General features: G+C 49.1%; 1 protein-coding gene across 4 annotated transcripts in view; it reads left to right on the top strand.

Moving 5' to 3' along the window:
• The window catches only part of fbxw9 (F-box and WD repeat domain containing 9), a 45,224-nt gene that overhangs the window by 3,818 nt on the left and 27,339 nt on the right, over positions 1 to 14,067 (top strand). For all 4 annotated transcript variants that reach the window (XM_060901517.1, XM_060901515.1, XM_060901516.1 and 1 more), the window contains exon 3: positions 13,478 to 13,613. In XM_060901517.1, the coding sequence (XP_060757500.1) occupies positions 13,478 to 13,613 (136 nt within the window). The remainder of the gene's footprint in view (positions 1 to 13,477; positions 13,614 to 14,067) is intronic.

Genomic DNA, 14,067 nt, shown 5'->3' with positions numbered 1-14,067 from the left:
GACAAAGTTAAAGATGACTCTTTAACTTTATGCCTTATATTTTAAGCAAAAACAATTTTTTATTTTCATCTTTTACATTTTCAAAATGACAAAAAAGGAAAAGGGCCTGAAGCAAACGTTTGGGCACCCTGCATGGTTAGTACCTAGTAACACCCCCTTTGGCAGTATCACAGCTTGTAAACACTTTCTGTAGCCAGCTAATAATCTTTCAGTTCTTACCTGGGGGATTTTCACACATTCGTCCTTGCAAAAGGCTTCCAGTTCTACAAGTTTCTTGGGCTGTCTTGCGTGCACTGCTTTTTTTGAGATCAGTGCACACAGTGGTATGACACACAGACAGATTTTCAATGATGTTTAGGTCAGGGGACTGTAAGGGCCATGGCAAAACCTTCAGCTTGTGCCTCTTGAGGTATTCCATTGTAGATTTTGAGGTGTGTTTTGGATCATCGTCTTATTGTAGGACCCATCATCTTTTAAAGGACCCATGGCATGGTGGTTTGTTGATGCTTTAAACGGGATCGTGGAGGCTTGTCGCCCGTGCGACCTTGGCTCCTGACAAAAGATTGGATCTAGGGCTGACTTTCAATGGATCACAGCGATGGAGCTGCTCTGCCACTCACGACACCCCGGCCCAGAATCAGGGAAAAATACCGCGCGCTGACGTCATTAAGGTGCGACGCGAGGAAATAAAATAAATTCAACAAATGTTTGGGTTTTTACTGAACAAATAAAATGAACGAGTGACTTAAAAAAAAGAATGTGGGTGTCTTTGTAAAAACTGTTTTGATTGGCTATTATAACAGAGGTAGCGCAGAGTACCTGGCTAACTGCAGGAAGCGGTTAGCTGCACAGCTAATGTAGCCATTGCAAGGCTAACGCACCGATTTTAAAACACGGCAAAACGACTTAACAGTTATACACTTACTTGTTCGGTGTTTGTGGCTGATGTGGCAGGGATGCTTAGTACGGACCCAGGCTTCAGTGACATTTGATGTGCAAAACCTGCCCTGTACTGTCCCAAGTTGTGGAAACATTCATCAGGAAAATGCTTCCAACAAACATACACCGTCTTAGGTAGACTCGACGGCGTATTATTGAAGTAAATAAAATTAAGCCACTGCTTCTTCAGGGGCTCTCCCGTCGGCAGTAAAAACAGACTCTTTTCTGTGTTGTCACATCCATGTACAGCGCAATTTCCATGTTTCGCTCGCTTAGGTGATGCCATGTTGTTGTGTCCTCTATGGTCTCCTCACTACAACTGGGCGGGCAATCCATACGGTGGGTGGGAATCCAGAGGGGGGGGCGTGGGGATCATCTCCCTTGCTGACGTAGTAAAGGGAAGAGCTTGTCAACGCGCCATTTTGACGCGCCATTCTCAAATGTTGGGCATAGTTTGGTTTACACATTATGAAATTTCTAGCCACTGGGGTGACTTAAGAAGGTCAGAGGAACTCATTTTAACGTTAAAAAACCTTAGAAAGTGAAAATTTCATGCCATGGGACCTTTAACTTCAACTTTTTTACAGATGGTGTGATGTTTGCTTCCAGAGTTTGCTGGTATTTATTCGAATCCATGCTTCCCTTGACCAATGAAATGTGCCCTGTGCCACTGGCTGCAACACAACCCCAAAGCATGATTGATCCACACCCATGCTTCAGAGTTGGAGAGGTGTTCTTTTCCTGGAATTTGGCACCCTTTTTTCTCCAAACGTACCTTTCCACATTGTGGCCAAAAAGTTCTATTTTGATTTCATCAGTCCACAGGACTTGTTTCCAAAATGCATCAGACTTATTTAGATGTTCATTTGCAAACTTCAGACGCTGAATTTTGTGGCTAGGACGTAGGAACGGTTTTCTTCTGATGACTCTCCCATGAAGGTCATATTTGTTCAGGTGTCGCTACATAGTAGAACAGTGCACCACCACTCCAGGGTCTGCTAAATCTTTCTGAAGGTCTTTTGTAGTCAAACAGGGGTTTTTATTTGCCTTTCTAGCAATCCAATGAGCAGTTCTTTCAGAAAGTTTTCTTCATCTTCCAGACCTCACCTTGATCTCCACTGTTTCTGTTAACTGCCATTTCTTAACATTATAATCTGAGGAAACAGCTACCTGAAAACACTTTTGGCCCTTTTCCACTACCCTTTTTCAGCTCGCTTCAGCTCACTTCAGCCCGACACGGCTCGCGTTTCGACTACCAAAAACCAGCACGACTCAGCTCGTTTCAGCCCTGCTTAGCCCCTAAAACTCGCACCGTTTTGGAGTGGGGCTGAAGCGAGCCAAGCCGTGCCGAGTGAGGTTGGGGGCGTGAGCAGACACTCCCCTGTGCACTGATTGGTGAGGAGGAGTGTCCTCACATGCCCACACACGCCCCGCGAGCGCGCTGGGATCTGTAAACACCGCAAACCCGGAAGAAGAATAATTACGAATTACGAGAATTTCTGAAGCCTTATGCGCCTCGCCTCATCTATACGCTCTTGCCAGTATCTGTCCGCGTTGTCGGTGACAACAAGCCACAGCACCAAGACCAGCAACACTAACGACTCCATGTCCTCCATGTTTATTGTTTACTATTCGGGTCGTGAGACTACCGCTTAAAAGATCACTGAATCAGTGACATACAGAGCATCGTGGACGAGTTCGCGGAGCGCAAGGCTCGTCGTATGCCCTTCAAATAATGCGCGCAGTAGGCTATTGATGTTTTATTATGAGCCATGTACAGTATGTCACCTAATGTTTTTTTGTTTCTGAGTTACATGTTCGTTTGAAGGACTTAATGTACAAAATAACATAGTTGCACCCCGTAGTGTTGAAATTGGTAAACACAGTGCATTCAGTGAGGTTTGCACCGCCCTCCTTTTATTTCTGACTCTTCCTGTCACCGTTGCAACCTCTGAGCGCTCATTCGTATGCCCTTCAAATAATGTGCGCAGTATAGGCTATTGATGTTTTATTATGAGCCATGTACAGTATCCTAATGTTTTTTGTTTCTGAGTTACATGTTCGTTTGAAGGACTTGATGTACTAAATAACATAGTTGCACCCGGTAGTGTTGAAATTGGTAAACACCGCAGTTGCGGACATTTTGTAGCCTAAAATGATGTTATGATAAGCTTTAATAAAGGGCCCGGTCATTTGCCCCGCCCCCGGCCCGGCTCTGATTTGTTCCGCCACTGTCACTGATGTCACTGTTTGCGCTGCTTAACGACATCACGTGACGTCCACCCACTTTCGCTAACTCCACCCAATGTGTCCACCCACTTCCAGCCAGCACGGTTCAGCGCGGTTGTAGTCGAAATGCAACTCCAACAGCCCCGCTCAGCTCGACTCAGCTCGACTCAGCACGGCACGGCTCAGCCGCGTTTGTAGTGGAAAAGCGGCATTTGCTACGTTCTTATAGCCTTCTCCTGCTTTGTGAGCATCAATTATTTTATTATTCAGAATGCAAGGGAATTGCTTAGAGGAGCCCATGGCTGTTGATTTTAGAGACAAGTTTGAGGAGTCAGCGAATTTATACTGCTTTGAAATCTGCATCATCTGACCTTTCCTAATGAAGAAGCCACAAGCCACAGCTAAAAAAGCTAATTAAGGTCTGGAACCTTGGTAAAAGTTACCTGAGAACTCAAATGTATTGGGGTGCCCAAACTTTCGCATGGTGTTCCTTTTCTTTTTTCACTCTCCAATTGTACAAAACAAAAATAATACACAAATCTTGCAGAAAACGCTGAAAAGAAATGTGTCGTCTTTACCTTTATGCCTTTTGGTGATCAGTTCATCTTCTGCTCACTTAACTATTCACAGTAACAGACATTTTCAGTAAGGGTGCCCAAACATTTGCATGCCACCGTGTGTGTGAAATATACTGTATATATATAATTTATTTTTAAATTGACTACAGAACATGAGTCACAACCACAAAGCAATTTAGTTCCTCTCTTTTCTTTCTCTCTTCAGAAGTTAATAAGACAAAGAAAATGTCACTGCAAGAAACTATATAATGCAAAGAAAGTCTGAAATCTTTAGTTTAAGAGAATAGATATCTTTATTTCAATACACTGACATGGACTTAATTCATAATCCTTTCATAAATGTTAAATCATCTCCTTACAGAAGGATTCACCTGAGAGGTTGTATGTTTTCAGTGGTAAAAGACAACTCTTAAAAAAAAAAAAAGAGAGAGAAAGAAGAAAAATAAATTTGCTTTATTTTTAGGGTTAATTATGTGTCTTTCATGCAAATCCATGTGAATTAATTGTTAGTGCAGAAATTATAATTTATTAGAATGCACAGAAGAATATAAACCTGTTATTTGCCTACAGCTGACACACTCATCCTGTTTTGGAAATGAATCAATAAATTCTGACCAGCCCAAATCAATAATTCAACAGCACTGTGGTATAATGAGAGGGTGGTAGAGGGTGTGTATAGTGGTAGCACCTTAGGGTGTACAGCCATGCTCTTAACACCATTAACAGAGTAGTGCACTAACCCCTGGTCCACATGAATGCCTGCGGTGGGTCCCTGGAACTGCCTACTCCTCACCTATGGCTCCAAGAAGGGATATGGTGAAATTTCGGCCCCACCATGGAAAATTGCTTTGGCTGGCAGACTAAACTAGGTGAGGGGTGGAGTATGTCAAATTACTCTGTTTTCACAGTCCGTGGTCCCAGACAGGCCCTGGAGGCCAGGACCTAAGGGAGGTTGTCCCCAACAGAAACAGCCCTGGCAATGTCAGCATGGGGTAGTGGTTGCTGAGTACTATATCCCCTCATATTATGGATGGCTATACATGGTAGGGCGAGGAATGCTACTGCATTCGGGGGAGCCAATATGCCAGATTGCAATATGCAGGGACCCTGCACGTACCGGTGAAATCTGGCAGAACATAAAGTTGAAAGGTGCTACTTTGAATGTTTCCTCTTTAACAGCAAAGAGGGAAGAGATCATTGATATGATGAAAAAATATGAGATTGACATCCTCTGCTTACAAGAGACGAGGTGGACAAGCAACCAGAGCCATACTCTTATGCCGCTTTTCCACTACCAACGCGGCTGAGTTGGGCTGAGCCGTGTCGTGCTGAGTTGGGCTGAGTCGAGCTGAGTGGGGCTGTTGAGGTTGCATTTTGACTACAACCGCGCTGAACCGTGCTGGCTGGAAGTGGGTGGACACATTGGGTGGAGTTAGCGAAAGTGGGTGGGCGTCACGTGATGTTGTTAGGCGGCGCAAACAGTGACATCAGTGATCTTTTAAGCGGTAGTCTCATGACCCGGATAGTAAACAATAAACATGGAGGACATGGAGTCGTTAGTGTTGCTGGTCTTGGTGCTGTGGCTTGTTGTCACCGAACAGATACTGGCAAGAGCGTATAGATGAGGCGAGGCGCATAAGGCTTCAGAAATTCTCGTAATTCGTAATTCTTCTTCCGGGTTAACGGTGTTTACAGATCCCAGCTTGCTCGCGGGGCGTGTGTGGGCATGTGAGGACACTCCTCCTCACCAATCAGTGCACAGGGGAGTGTCTCCTCACGCCCCTAGCCCCACTCGGCTCGGTTTGGCTCGCTTCAGCCCCACTCCAAAACCGTGCGAGTTTTGGGTGCTAAGTAAGGCTGAAGTGAGCTGAGTCGTGCTGCTCTGAGGTAGTCGAAACGTGAGCCGTGTCGGGCTGAAGTGAGCTGAAAAAGGGTAGTGGAAAAGGGCCATTAGAGATGGGTATTGAATGGTACACACAGGTGCTGCCCACAAAAGGAATGGAGTTGCTGTTGCCATACAACCCAAGCTAGCAGATCAAGTTGTACAGGTTCACAGACCGAGTGACAGAATAATAGCAGTATGGATCCAGCTGGGAAGAAAAGGTGTCTGTACAGTGTCAGGGTACGCTCCTCAGCAAGGTCTACCTGATGAGAAGGCTGCCTTCTACAATGACCTGGAAACAACCTTAAACCTTGTAGACCCAGCAGCTCTATTGCTTATTGGAGGAGACATGAACACCCATGTAGGACAGAAGAAGAGTGGCGAGGAGGAAGTATTGGGCATACACCATGTAAGAACTGGGAAGGAGACACACTTGTCAATATGTGCATCATTAACAATCTGATGATAGCAAACACCTGGTTTCAAAAGAGAGGTGGTCACATGTGGCCTTATAGAAGTGGAAACACCAAATCTCAGATAGACTTCCTTATGATCTGAAGACAAGATCTGAGATACCTGGAAGACTATAAAGTGATACCATCAGAAACTGTAGCAGGACAACATAAGCCTGTGATTGCCTGTCTCAGAGTTATCAAGTACCAGGCAAATCTGCCACCACAAAGACCAGTAATCAAATGGTGGATGTGCAAAGGAGAGAAGAAAGATGTATTCAAACATGTGGTGGAAGAGAATTTCAAAATGCTGCTAGAAGCAATACAAAGCGTAGAAGAAGAGTGGCATAAATTCAAAAAAGCTTTCATAGAGGCTGCAGTAGCAGTATGTGGGAGAACATCAGGAAAGGAAGGAAGATATCATGGAAAAGAAAATCAGTATTGATGGAACCCCACAGTCCAAGAAGACATCAAGGACAAAAGAGCTGCAACCAAGGCATTTGAGAAAGATATCACCAATAATGACCTAAAGGTGAGACAGAAAGAAGTGGGCCAAAAAGGAAGTAGTGATTGCCAAGAAGGAGCTGTATGACAGATTAGAGGAGGAGGATGGAACCAAACTGATCTATCAGATTGCAAGAACGAGAAACAGGGAAGCGGTGGACGTAAGGAAATCGCTCAATGTGAAAGAGGAAGCTGGATGTCTGATCACGGACCCCAGTGAGGTGATGAATACTTGGGAACGCTACTTCCAAACCCTGATGAATGAAGGTAGACCTTTCACAGCAACACTACCAGCAACTGTAACTGAGGAGAACACAGTAAGTGTTTTCACCAGAGAGGAGGTTAAGTCAGCCCTCGAAAAAAACGAAAAGAAACAAGTCCCCTGGAGAAGATGAAGTGACCGTAGACATGATAAAAGAAGCTGGGGAGGCCGGTGTGGACTGGCTCCACAGAGTCCTTACTGCAGTACACCACGAGGGTAAAATACAAAATGACTGGTGTGTGGGTGTTATTTTGCCAATCTGGAAACAAAAAGGAGACATTAGTGACCTGACAAAGTATAGAGGCATCGTGCTCCTTGAGCCCCAGTTTGAAAATACTGGAAAGAATCTTGGATAGGAGGATAAGAACACAGATTGGTAGCGAGATAGAAGAATAGCATGGTTTCCGTCCTGGCAGGTCAACAACAGATGCCATATTCACCATAGGACAACACATAGAGCATACCCTGGAATTCCAAAAAGAACTGTGTAGCAGTTCAATAGGAGTGGGTGGAGCACAGAGGACGGCAGGAAAGAGATCAGGTTGGTATGCAGGCTTTTTATTGCCACACTTTTCAGTCTAACAATGTTCCCTTCACACAATAGAGACACACACACACACACACACACACTAGCGTCTCGTCCGGGGATGAGCTCCTCTGCTCTCGCTCCCCCCCCCCCCCCCAAATAGGGCGCGGTCACTGGGAAGACACACACAAACACAGGTTAATTGCATTCAGGTGTAGTGATTCTGCCACTTACCTTCCCTGACTCCGCCCTCCTGTCACAGACCGGCGCTTGACCATGCCCCCGCTGCCACATACCCCCACCGCCTGACTCAGGCCGGGCGGCCGGCCGTCCATCTGCGCCCCCGGCCTGTGGACCACCTTAAAATTGAAGGGTTGGAGTGCCAGATACCAACGGGTGATCCGCGCATTGGCATCTTTCATGCGGTGGAGCCACTGGAGGGGCGCGTGGTCCGAACAGAGGGTGAAAGGGCGCCCCAGCAGGTAGTAACGGAGGGCGAGGACTGCCCACTTGATCGCCAGACACTCTTTCTCGATCGTGCTGTAGCGCTCCTCACACACTGACAGCTTCCTGCTGATGTACAGGACGGGGCAGTCCTCCACCTCCTGGGACAAAACTGCCCCCAGCCCTCTGTCCGACGCATCGGTCTGCAACACAAAGGGGAGAGAAAAGTCAGGGGAGTGTAGAAGTGGCCCCCCACACAGTGCAGCCTTTACCTCAGAAAAAGCCTGCTGGCATTGCTCCGTCCACTGGACCGGATCTGGTGCCCCCTTTTAAGTGAGATCAGTCAGCGGGCTGGTGACGTCCGAATAATTAGGTATAAACCTACGGTAATAGCCAGCCAGCCCCAGGAACTGTCTCACCCCCTTTTTGGTCTTGGGCCTCGGGTAGGCCGTAATCGCTGCAGTCTTATTAATTTGGGGACGCACCTGCCCGTTGCCCAAGTGGAAGCCCAGATTCCGTACTTCCACCCACCCAATCGCACACTTCTTTGGGTTGGCTGTGAGCCCCGCTCGTCTCAGCGACCTAAGGATGGCCCTTAGATATTCGAGGTGCCTCTGCCAGTCATTACTATAGATGATGATATCATCTAGATACGCGGCCGCGTAAGTGGCGTGCGGGCGGAGGACTCTGTCCATCAGCCGCTGAAACGTAGCGGGTGCCCCAAACAGCCCAAACGGAAGGGTGATGAATTGGTGTAAACCAAACGGTGTGGAAAAGGCCGTTTATTCTCGGGATAGTGGAGTCAAGGGGATCTGCCAATATGCCTTCGTCAAATCCAGCGTCAAATAAAAGCGAGCAGTGCCGAGTCGATCGAGCAACTCCTCAATACGAGGCATCGGGTACGCATCGAATTTAGACACCGCGTTGACTTTTCTATAGTCCACACAGAACCGGACCGACCCGTCAGCCTTGGGTACCAAGACCACCGGGCTGCTCCAGTCACTGTGGGACTCCTCGACGATGCCCATTTCGAGCATGGTCTCAAGTTCTTCCCGAACCACCTTTTTTTTGTGTTCGGGTAGCCTGTAGGGGTGGCTACGCACTACTACCCCCGGGGGCGTCTCTATGTGGTGCTCTATGAGGTTAGTGCGACCGGGCAGAGGTGAGAACACATCCGAAAACTCAGTCTGCAACTGGGCGACCTCCGTGAGTTGGGTCAGGGAGAGGTGGTCTCCACAGGGGACCGGAGAGGTACGTGATGCCAAAGTCCTTTTTTGAATCTCCGGCCCCAGCTCCGCCTTCTCCGGAACCACCAACACCACGGGGACCTCCTCATTCCAGAGTTTAAGCAGATTGAGGTGGTAAACTTGTAGCGCCCCACCCCTGTCCATTCGCCTCACCTCATAGTCGACGTCCCGGACTCACCGTGTGACCTCAAAGGGTCTTTGCCACTTGGCGATCAATTTGGAGCTCGATGTAGGCAACAGTACGAGTACTTTATCTCCCGGTGTGAACTCCCTAAGGCGCGTACCCTTGTTGTACAGGCGGGCTTGCCGTTCTTGGGCCTGCCGCAAATTCTCCTGGGTTAGGTGGGTGAGCGTGTGGAGTTTTGCATGCAGGTCCATAACGTATTGAATTTCGTTCTTACTTTGTGAAGGTCCCTCCTCCCAATTTTCCCGCAGCACGTCTAGGATGCCGCGCGGCTTACGCCCATATAATAATTCGAACGGGGAGAACCCCGTGGAGGCTTGGGGGACCTCCCTCACTGAAAACAACAAGGGCTCGAGCCATTTATCCCAGTTACGTGCGTCCTCACTTACGAATTTTTTAATAATATTTTTGAGGGTGCGATTGAACCGTTCCACTAAACCGTCCGTTTGTGGGTGATACAGGCTGGTGCGGATCAGCTTAATCCCCCAAACCCATACAGTTCGCGCAGTGTCCGTGACATAAACGTGGTGCCTTGATCAGTCAGAATCTCGGGATTCCAACTCGGGAGATGACGCGGAAGAGTGCCTCCGCAATACTGCGTGCTGAGATATTGCGCAGAGGCACTGCTTCCGGGTATCGCGTTGCATGATCCACCAGAACTAATATAAAGCGGTACCCTCATGCTGACCGATCTAATGGCCTGACGAGATCCATCCCAGTTCTCTCAAACGGGGTCTCAACTAATGGAAGGGGGCGCAAAGGCGCCTTTGGAATGGCCGCTGGATTTACTAACTGGCATTTGCGGCATGCCGTACACCACCTACGAACATCGCAGCGAATCCCCGGCCAATAGAATCGGGCCATTATTCGGGCTAGTGTCTTATCCTGCCCTAAGTGTCCAGCCATGGGATTAAAGTGAGCCGCCTGGAATACCAATTCCCGGCGGCTCTTCGGAATTAAAAGCTGCGTGACTTGCTCTTTAGTTTGAGTGTCCTGCGTCACTCGGTATAACCTATCCTTCATAATCGCGAAGTAGAGGAAGGACGGGGTGGCGTTCGGCTGGAGCGTTTGACCATCGATTACTCTCACTTGGTCAAACGCATGTCGCAGAGTCTCGTCTCGCGATTGCTCTAATGGGAAATCTGCAAGGGATTCCCCAAGAGAGAGAGGAGGGGCCGGCAGCTCCTCACTCTGACGTGGAGATGACGTAGACAGCTCTGTGACAGCTGCTCCCACCAAAGCGACACCGGGACCTCCCCCCGTTAAATGGCAGGACCCACTCTTGACTAAGTGCGTCATTAAATCCCGAAATCCCGGCCAATCAGTCCCCAAAATTAAAGAGTGGGTAAGGCGAGGATTAACCGCCGCCTTCACTATAACTTCTTCCCCTCTGAAAAAAATGTGGACCGACACCAAAGGGTAGCTGTGAACGTCCCCGTGCACACACAACACTTTCACCCCCTGTGCTCCCCCCAATGCCTCGTTTTGAACCAGGCTTTGGTGAATTGAGGTCTGATTACAGCCAGAATCCACCAACGCCTGATATGTATCCCCTTGGATACTCACCGGTATGCGATACGCTCCGGCCCGATCGAGGGCGGCCTCTGGCGCGTCGGGGATCCGAACCACCGTGCCCACTTCCATCGCCGTGCACTGCTGTTGCAGGTGGCCCGGCTCCCCGCAGCGCTAGCGAACCGGCCCGGGCTTTCCCTATGCACCGGTGTTCTGGAGCTCACTCACCTGAGGGGGGGGGGGAGAGACAGACACAGAAGGGAGAAACGGGAGGGCACCGCGGGTGTGGCGGGCTGGCTGGGGTGGCGCCGGCCCCCGCCTCCGCGGTGGGGGAATGGGGCGAGGACGGGACACAGGAGGAGGGGGAGAGAGAGAGAGAGAAGAGGAGAGAAGAGAAGATGCCGTCTGCTGTCCTGCCTCCGGAACAGCCGCCAAATGGTCCTCTGCCAGCTCAACTGCCTGATCCAGCGACGCCGGGCGGTGGCACTGGACCCACTCCGCGGTTCCTGCTGGCAAGCGAGCGATGAATTGTTCCAGCACCACCTGGTCGATGATCCCCTCGACGTCGCGGTTGTCGGCCCTCAACCCGGAGCTGCTGGCCAAACGTGAACGACCGGCCGACTTCCTCCAAGCGCAACGCACGGAAGCGCTGGCACTGCTGTTCTGGGGTGCGCCCCACGCGCTGGAGGACGGCCTGGCGGAGATCCGCGTAGGCCAGCCGGCGGTCGGTGGGGAGCTGTAGTGCGGCCAGCTGTGCCTCTCCCGTTAGCAGGGGGAGGAGGCGCGCCGCGCGCTGCTCCATCGGCCACCCCGAGGCTTCCGCGACTTGCTCGAAGAGCGTGATGAACGCCTCGGGGTTGTCCTTCGGGCCCATCTTGGTGACGATGAGGGGCGACGGGCCTGCGGTAGGAGTGCTGGTAGACCCCGCCGACACAAGGAGGTGCCGGAACGCCTCTCGGTCTTCTTGCTGGGCCAGCACCAGGGCCTCGAAGCGTTGCTCTTGTTCCTTTCGGAGGGTGACGAGCACCTGGTGCTGGCTTTGCTGGGCCGTGGTGAGGGCGTGGACCAGGTCGGCGAACGGGGAGGACTCCATGGGGCTGATCGGCTGGTGCTCCACTCTGATCCCGGGTTTCGGCACCACTGTAGCAGTTCAATAGGAGTGGGTGGAGCACAGAGGATGGCAGGACAGAGATCAGGTTGGTATGTAGGCTTTTTATTGCCACACTTTTCAGTCTAACAATGTTCCCTTCACACAATAGAGACACAGACATACACACACACTAACGTCTCGTCCGGGGATGAGCTCCTCTGCTCTCGCTGTCCCCCCCCCCCCCCCCCCCCCCCAAATAGGGCGCGGTCACTGGGAAGACACACAGGTTAATTGCAGTCAGGTGTAGTGATTCTGCCACTTACCTTCCCTGACTCCGCCCTCCTGTCACAGACCAGCGCTTGACCACGCCCCCGCTGCCACAAACTACAAGTGTGTTTTTTCGACCTGATTAAGGCATTTGACACTGTACCAAGACCATTGGTCTTTGCAGTACTGAGGTGGTTCAACATCAGGGAGAGAGATGTGACACTGATGGAGGCAACTTACGAGGGTGCTGAAGCCAGAGTTGTTATGGGCTGACCAAACCGTCTGAGATGAAAATTGGAATTTGTCAGAGCAGTGCACCTAAGCCCTCTCCTTTTCATCATTGTTATTGAATACATCAGTAGACTGAGCAAGGTAGATAGGCCCCAGGATAAGCTGTTTTATACATATGACTTGGCACTAATATCAGAGTCAAGCATTTCCTTGCAAAACATGGTCACTAAATGGGATGATGTCTTATCGAGTTTTGGCATGGCCATCAGTACTGAGAAAACTGAGGTGGTACTTTTCTCAAGAAATGATACCCAGAGTACCCCAATAGTCATCAGAGGCACACAGCTTGAAGAGAAGCTGGCTTTCAAATATCTTGGAAGCATTATTTCCAAAAATGGCAGAGCAAAAGAAGAGATCAACCACAAAAAGCAAGCAGCAGCATGTGCCTGGAAGAAGATCTCACCTATAATTTATGACAAAGACATCAGTCTACATGTTAAAGGCAAAGTGTATAAGACCTGTGTCAGACCCAGCCTGCTATATGGAATAGAAACACTCAATGCCCAGAAGAAGGACAATGATCGCCTAATAGTCGTAGATAATACCTATCTCAGAAAGATCATGAGAAAGTGACTGGTTGGCAAGGTGCCTCTAAAGGTCTTGCATCAGGCAATGGCAGTGAGACAAATTGAGGAAGACACTGAATCAGCCAGGTTGCGCTGGGGTGGACATGTCTTCCGAATGCCCAAAGATGGACTATGCCGTTGGGAATCTGAACATACTGTGGAAGGTAGGAGAAATAAAGGATGCCCCCAGATGAGGTGGAGAGACACCATAAGCCAACACATTGTGGGAAAAGGATTGACCCTGGATAAGGCCATAAACCTTGCCCAGGATAGACAAAAGTGGAGGAAGATAGCCAACCCATGACCCCCCAGGTGCGTGCATCCTGAGGGACGCTGAAGATGATGACTTTGGTATAATGAGGTTTATAATGCTTTATTTCTAAATCTGTATTTTCATGATTTGAAATTCAATTAATTTTGGATCAGTTGCTGGATTGCACAGGTTCTGCTGTATGTGTGTGTCTGTGTGTGCTCTGTTGTATAGTTGTAAAATTGTCTTCACAGGTTAAACTTGAGGCAATGTGGTAGCACCCAAGAGATGAGTCCTTCTCCTTCTGGCTTACTGTCTCTGCCATGGGAGATGGTTGCACGCATAGCCTCTCACCTTCCTGCTCGGTGTGTCCTCAACGTCCTGCCTCAGGTGAGCTGATTGGGTTTGGTAGTGGGAATGGCATGTAAATGTTTTAACCTGGACGTTCAGAGAACCAGACACCCGCAATAGCAAATGTACTATTTCGTCTTTGACTTCAATACATGCTGGATTTAGATGATATGCCAGTGCAGTGGTGGACAACGCAGCTCCACTCCTTATCAACCGCTTCCTGAGAAATATAGTATCATTCATTCAATAACTTATGTAAATGTCTTTTATCATATATTAAAACAATGGGAGAGTTATTTATGTACAAGGAGTTCTTGGAAGTAGGAGAAGGCAACTGCTGGAAAAAGTATAATTGAAATAATAAAAAATGTAAATAATTGATTATTTACTTGGGACGGCACGGTGGTGTAGTGGTTAGCACTGTCGCCTTGCAGCAAGAAGGTCCTGGGTTTGAGCCCAGTGGCCGGCGAGGGCCTTTCTGTGTGGAGTTTGT

This window comes from Neoarius graeffei, chromosome 20, assembly GCF_027579695.1.
Source record: "Neoarius graeffei isolate fNeoGra1 chromosome 20, fNeoGra1.pri, whole genome shotgun sequence".
Classification (NCBI taxonomy): Eukaryota; Metazoa; Chordata; class Actinopteri; order Siluriformes; family Ariidae; genus Neoarius; species Neoarius graeffei.
The sequence above is the reverse complement of the archived record's forward strand: the minus strand, read 5'-3'. Positions and strand labels throughout refer to the sequence as shown.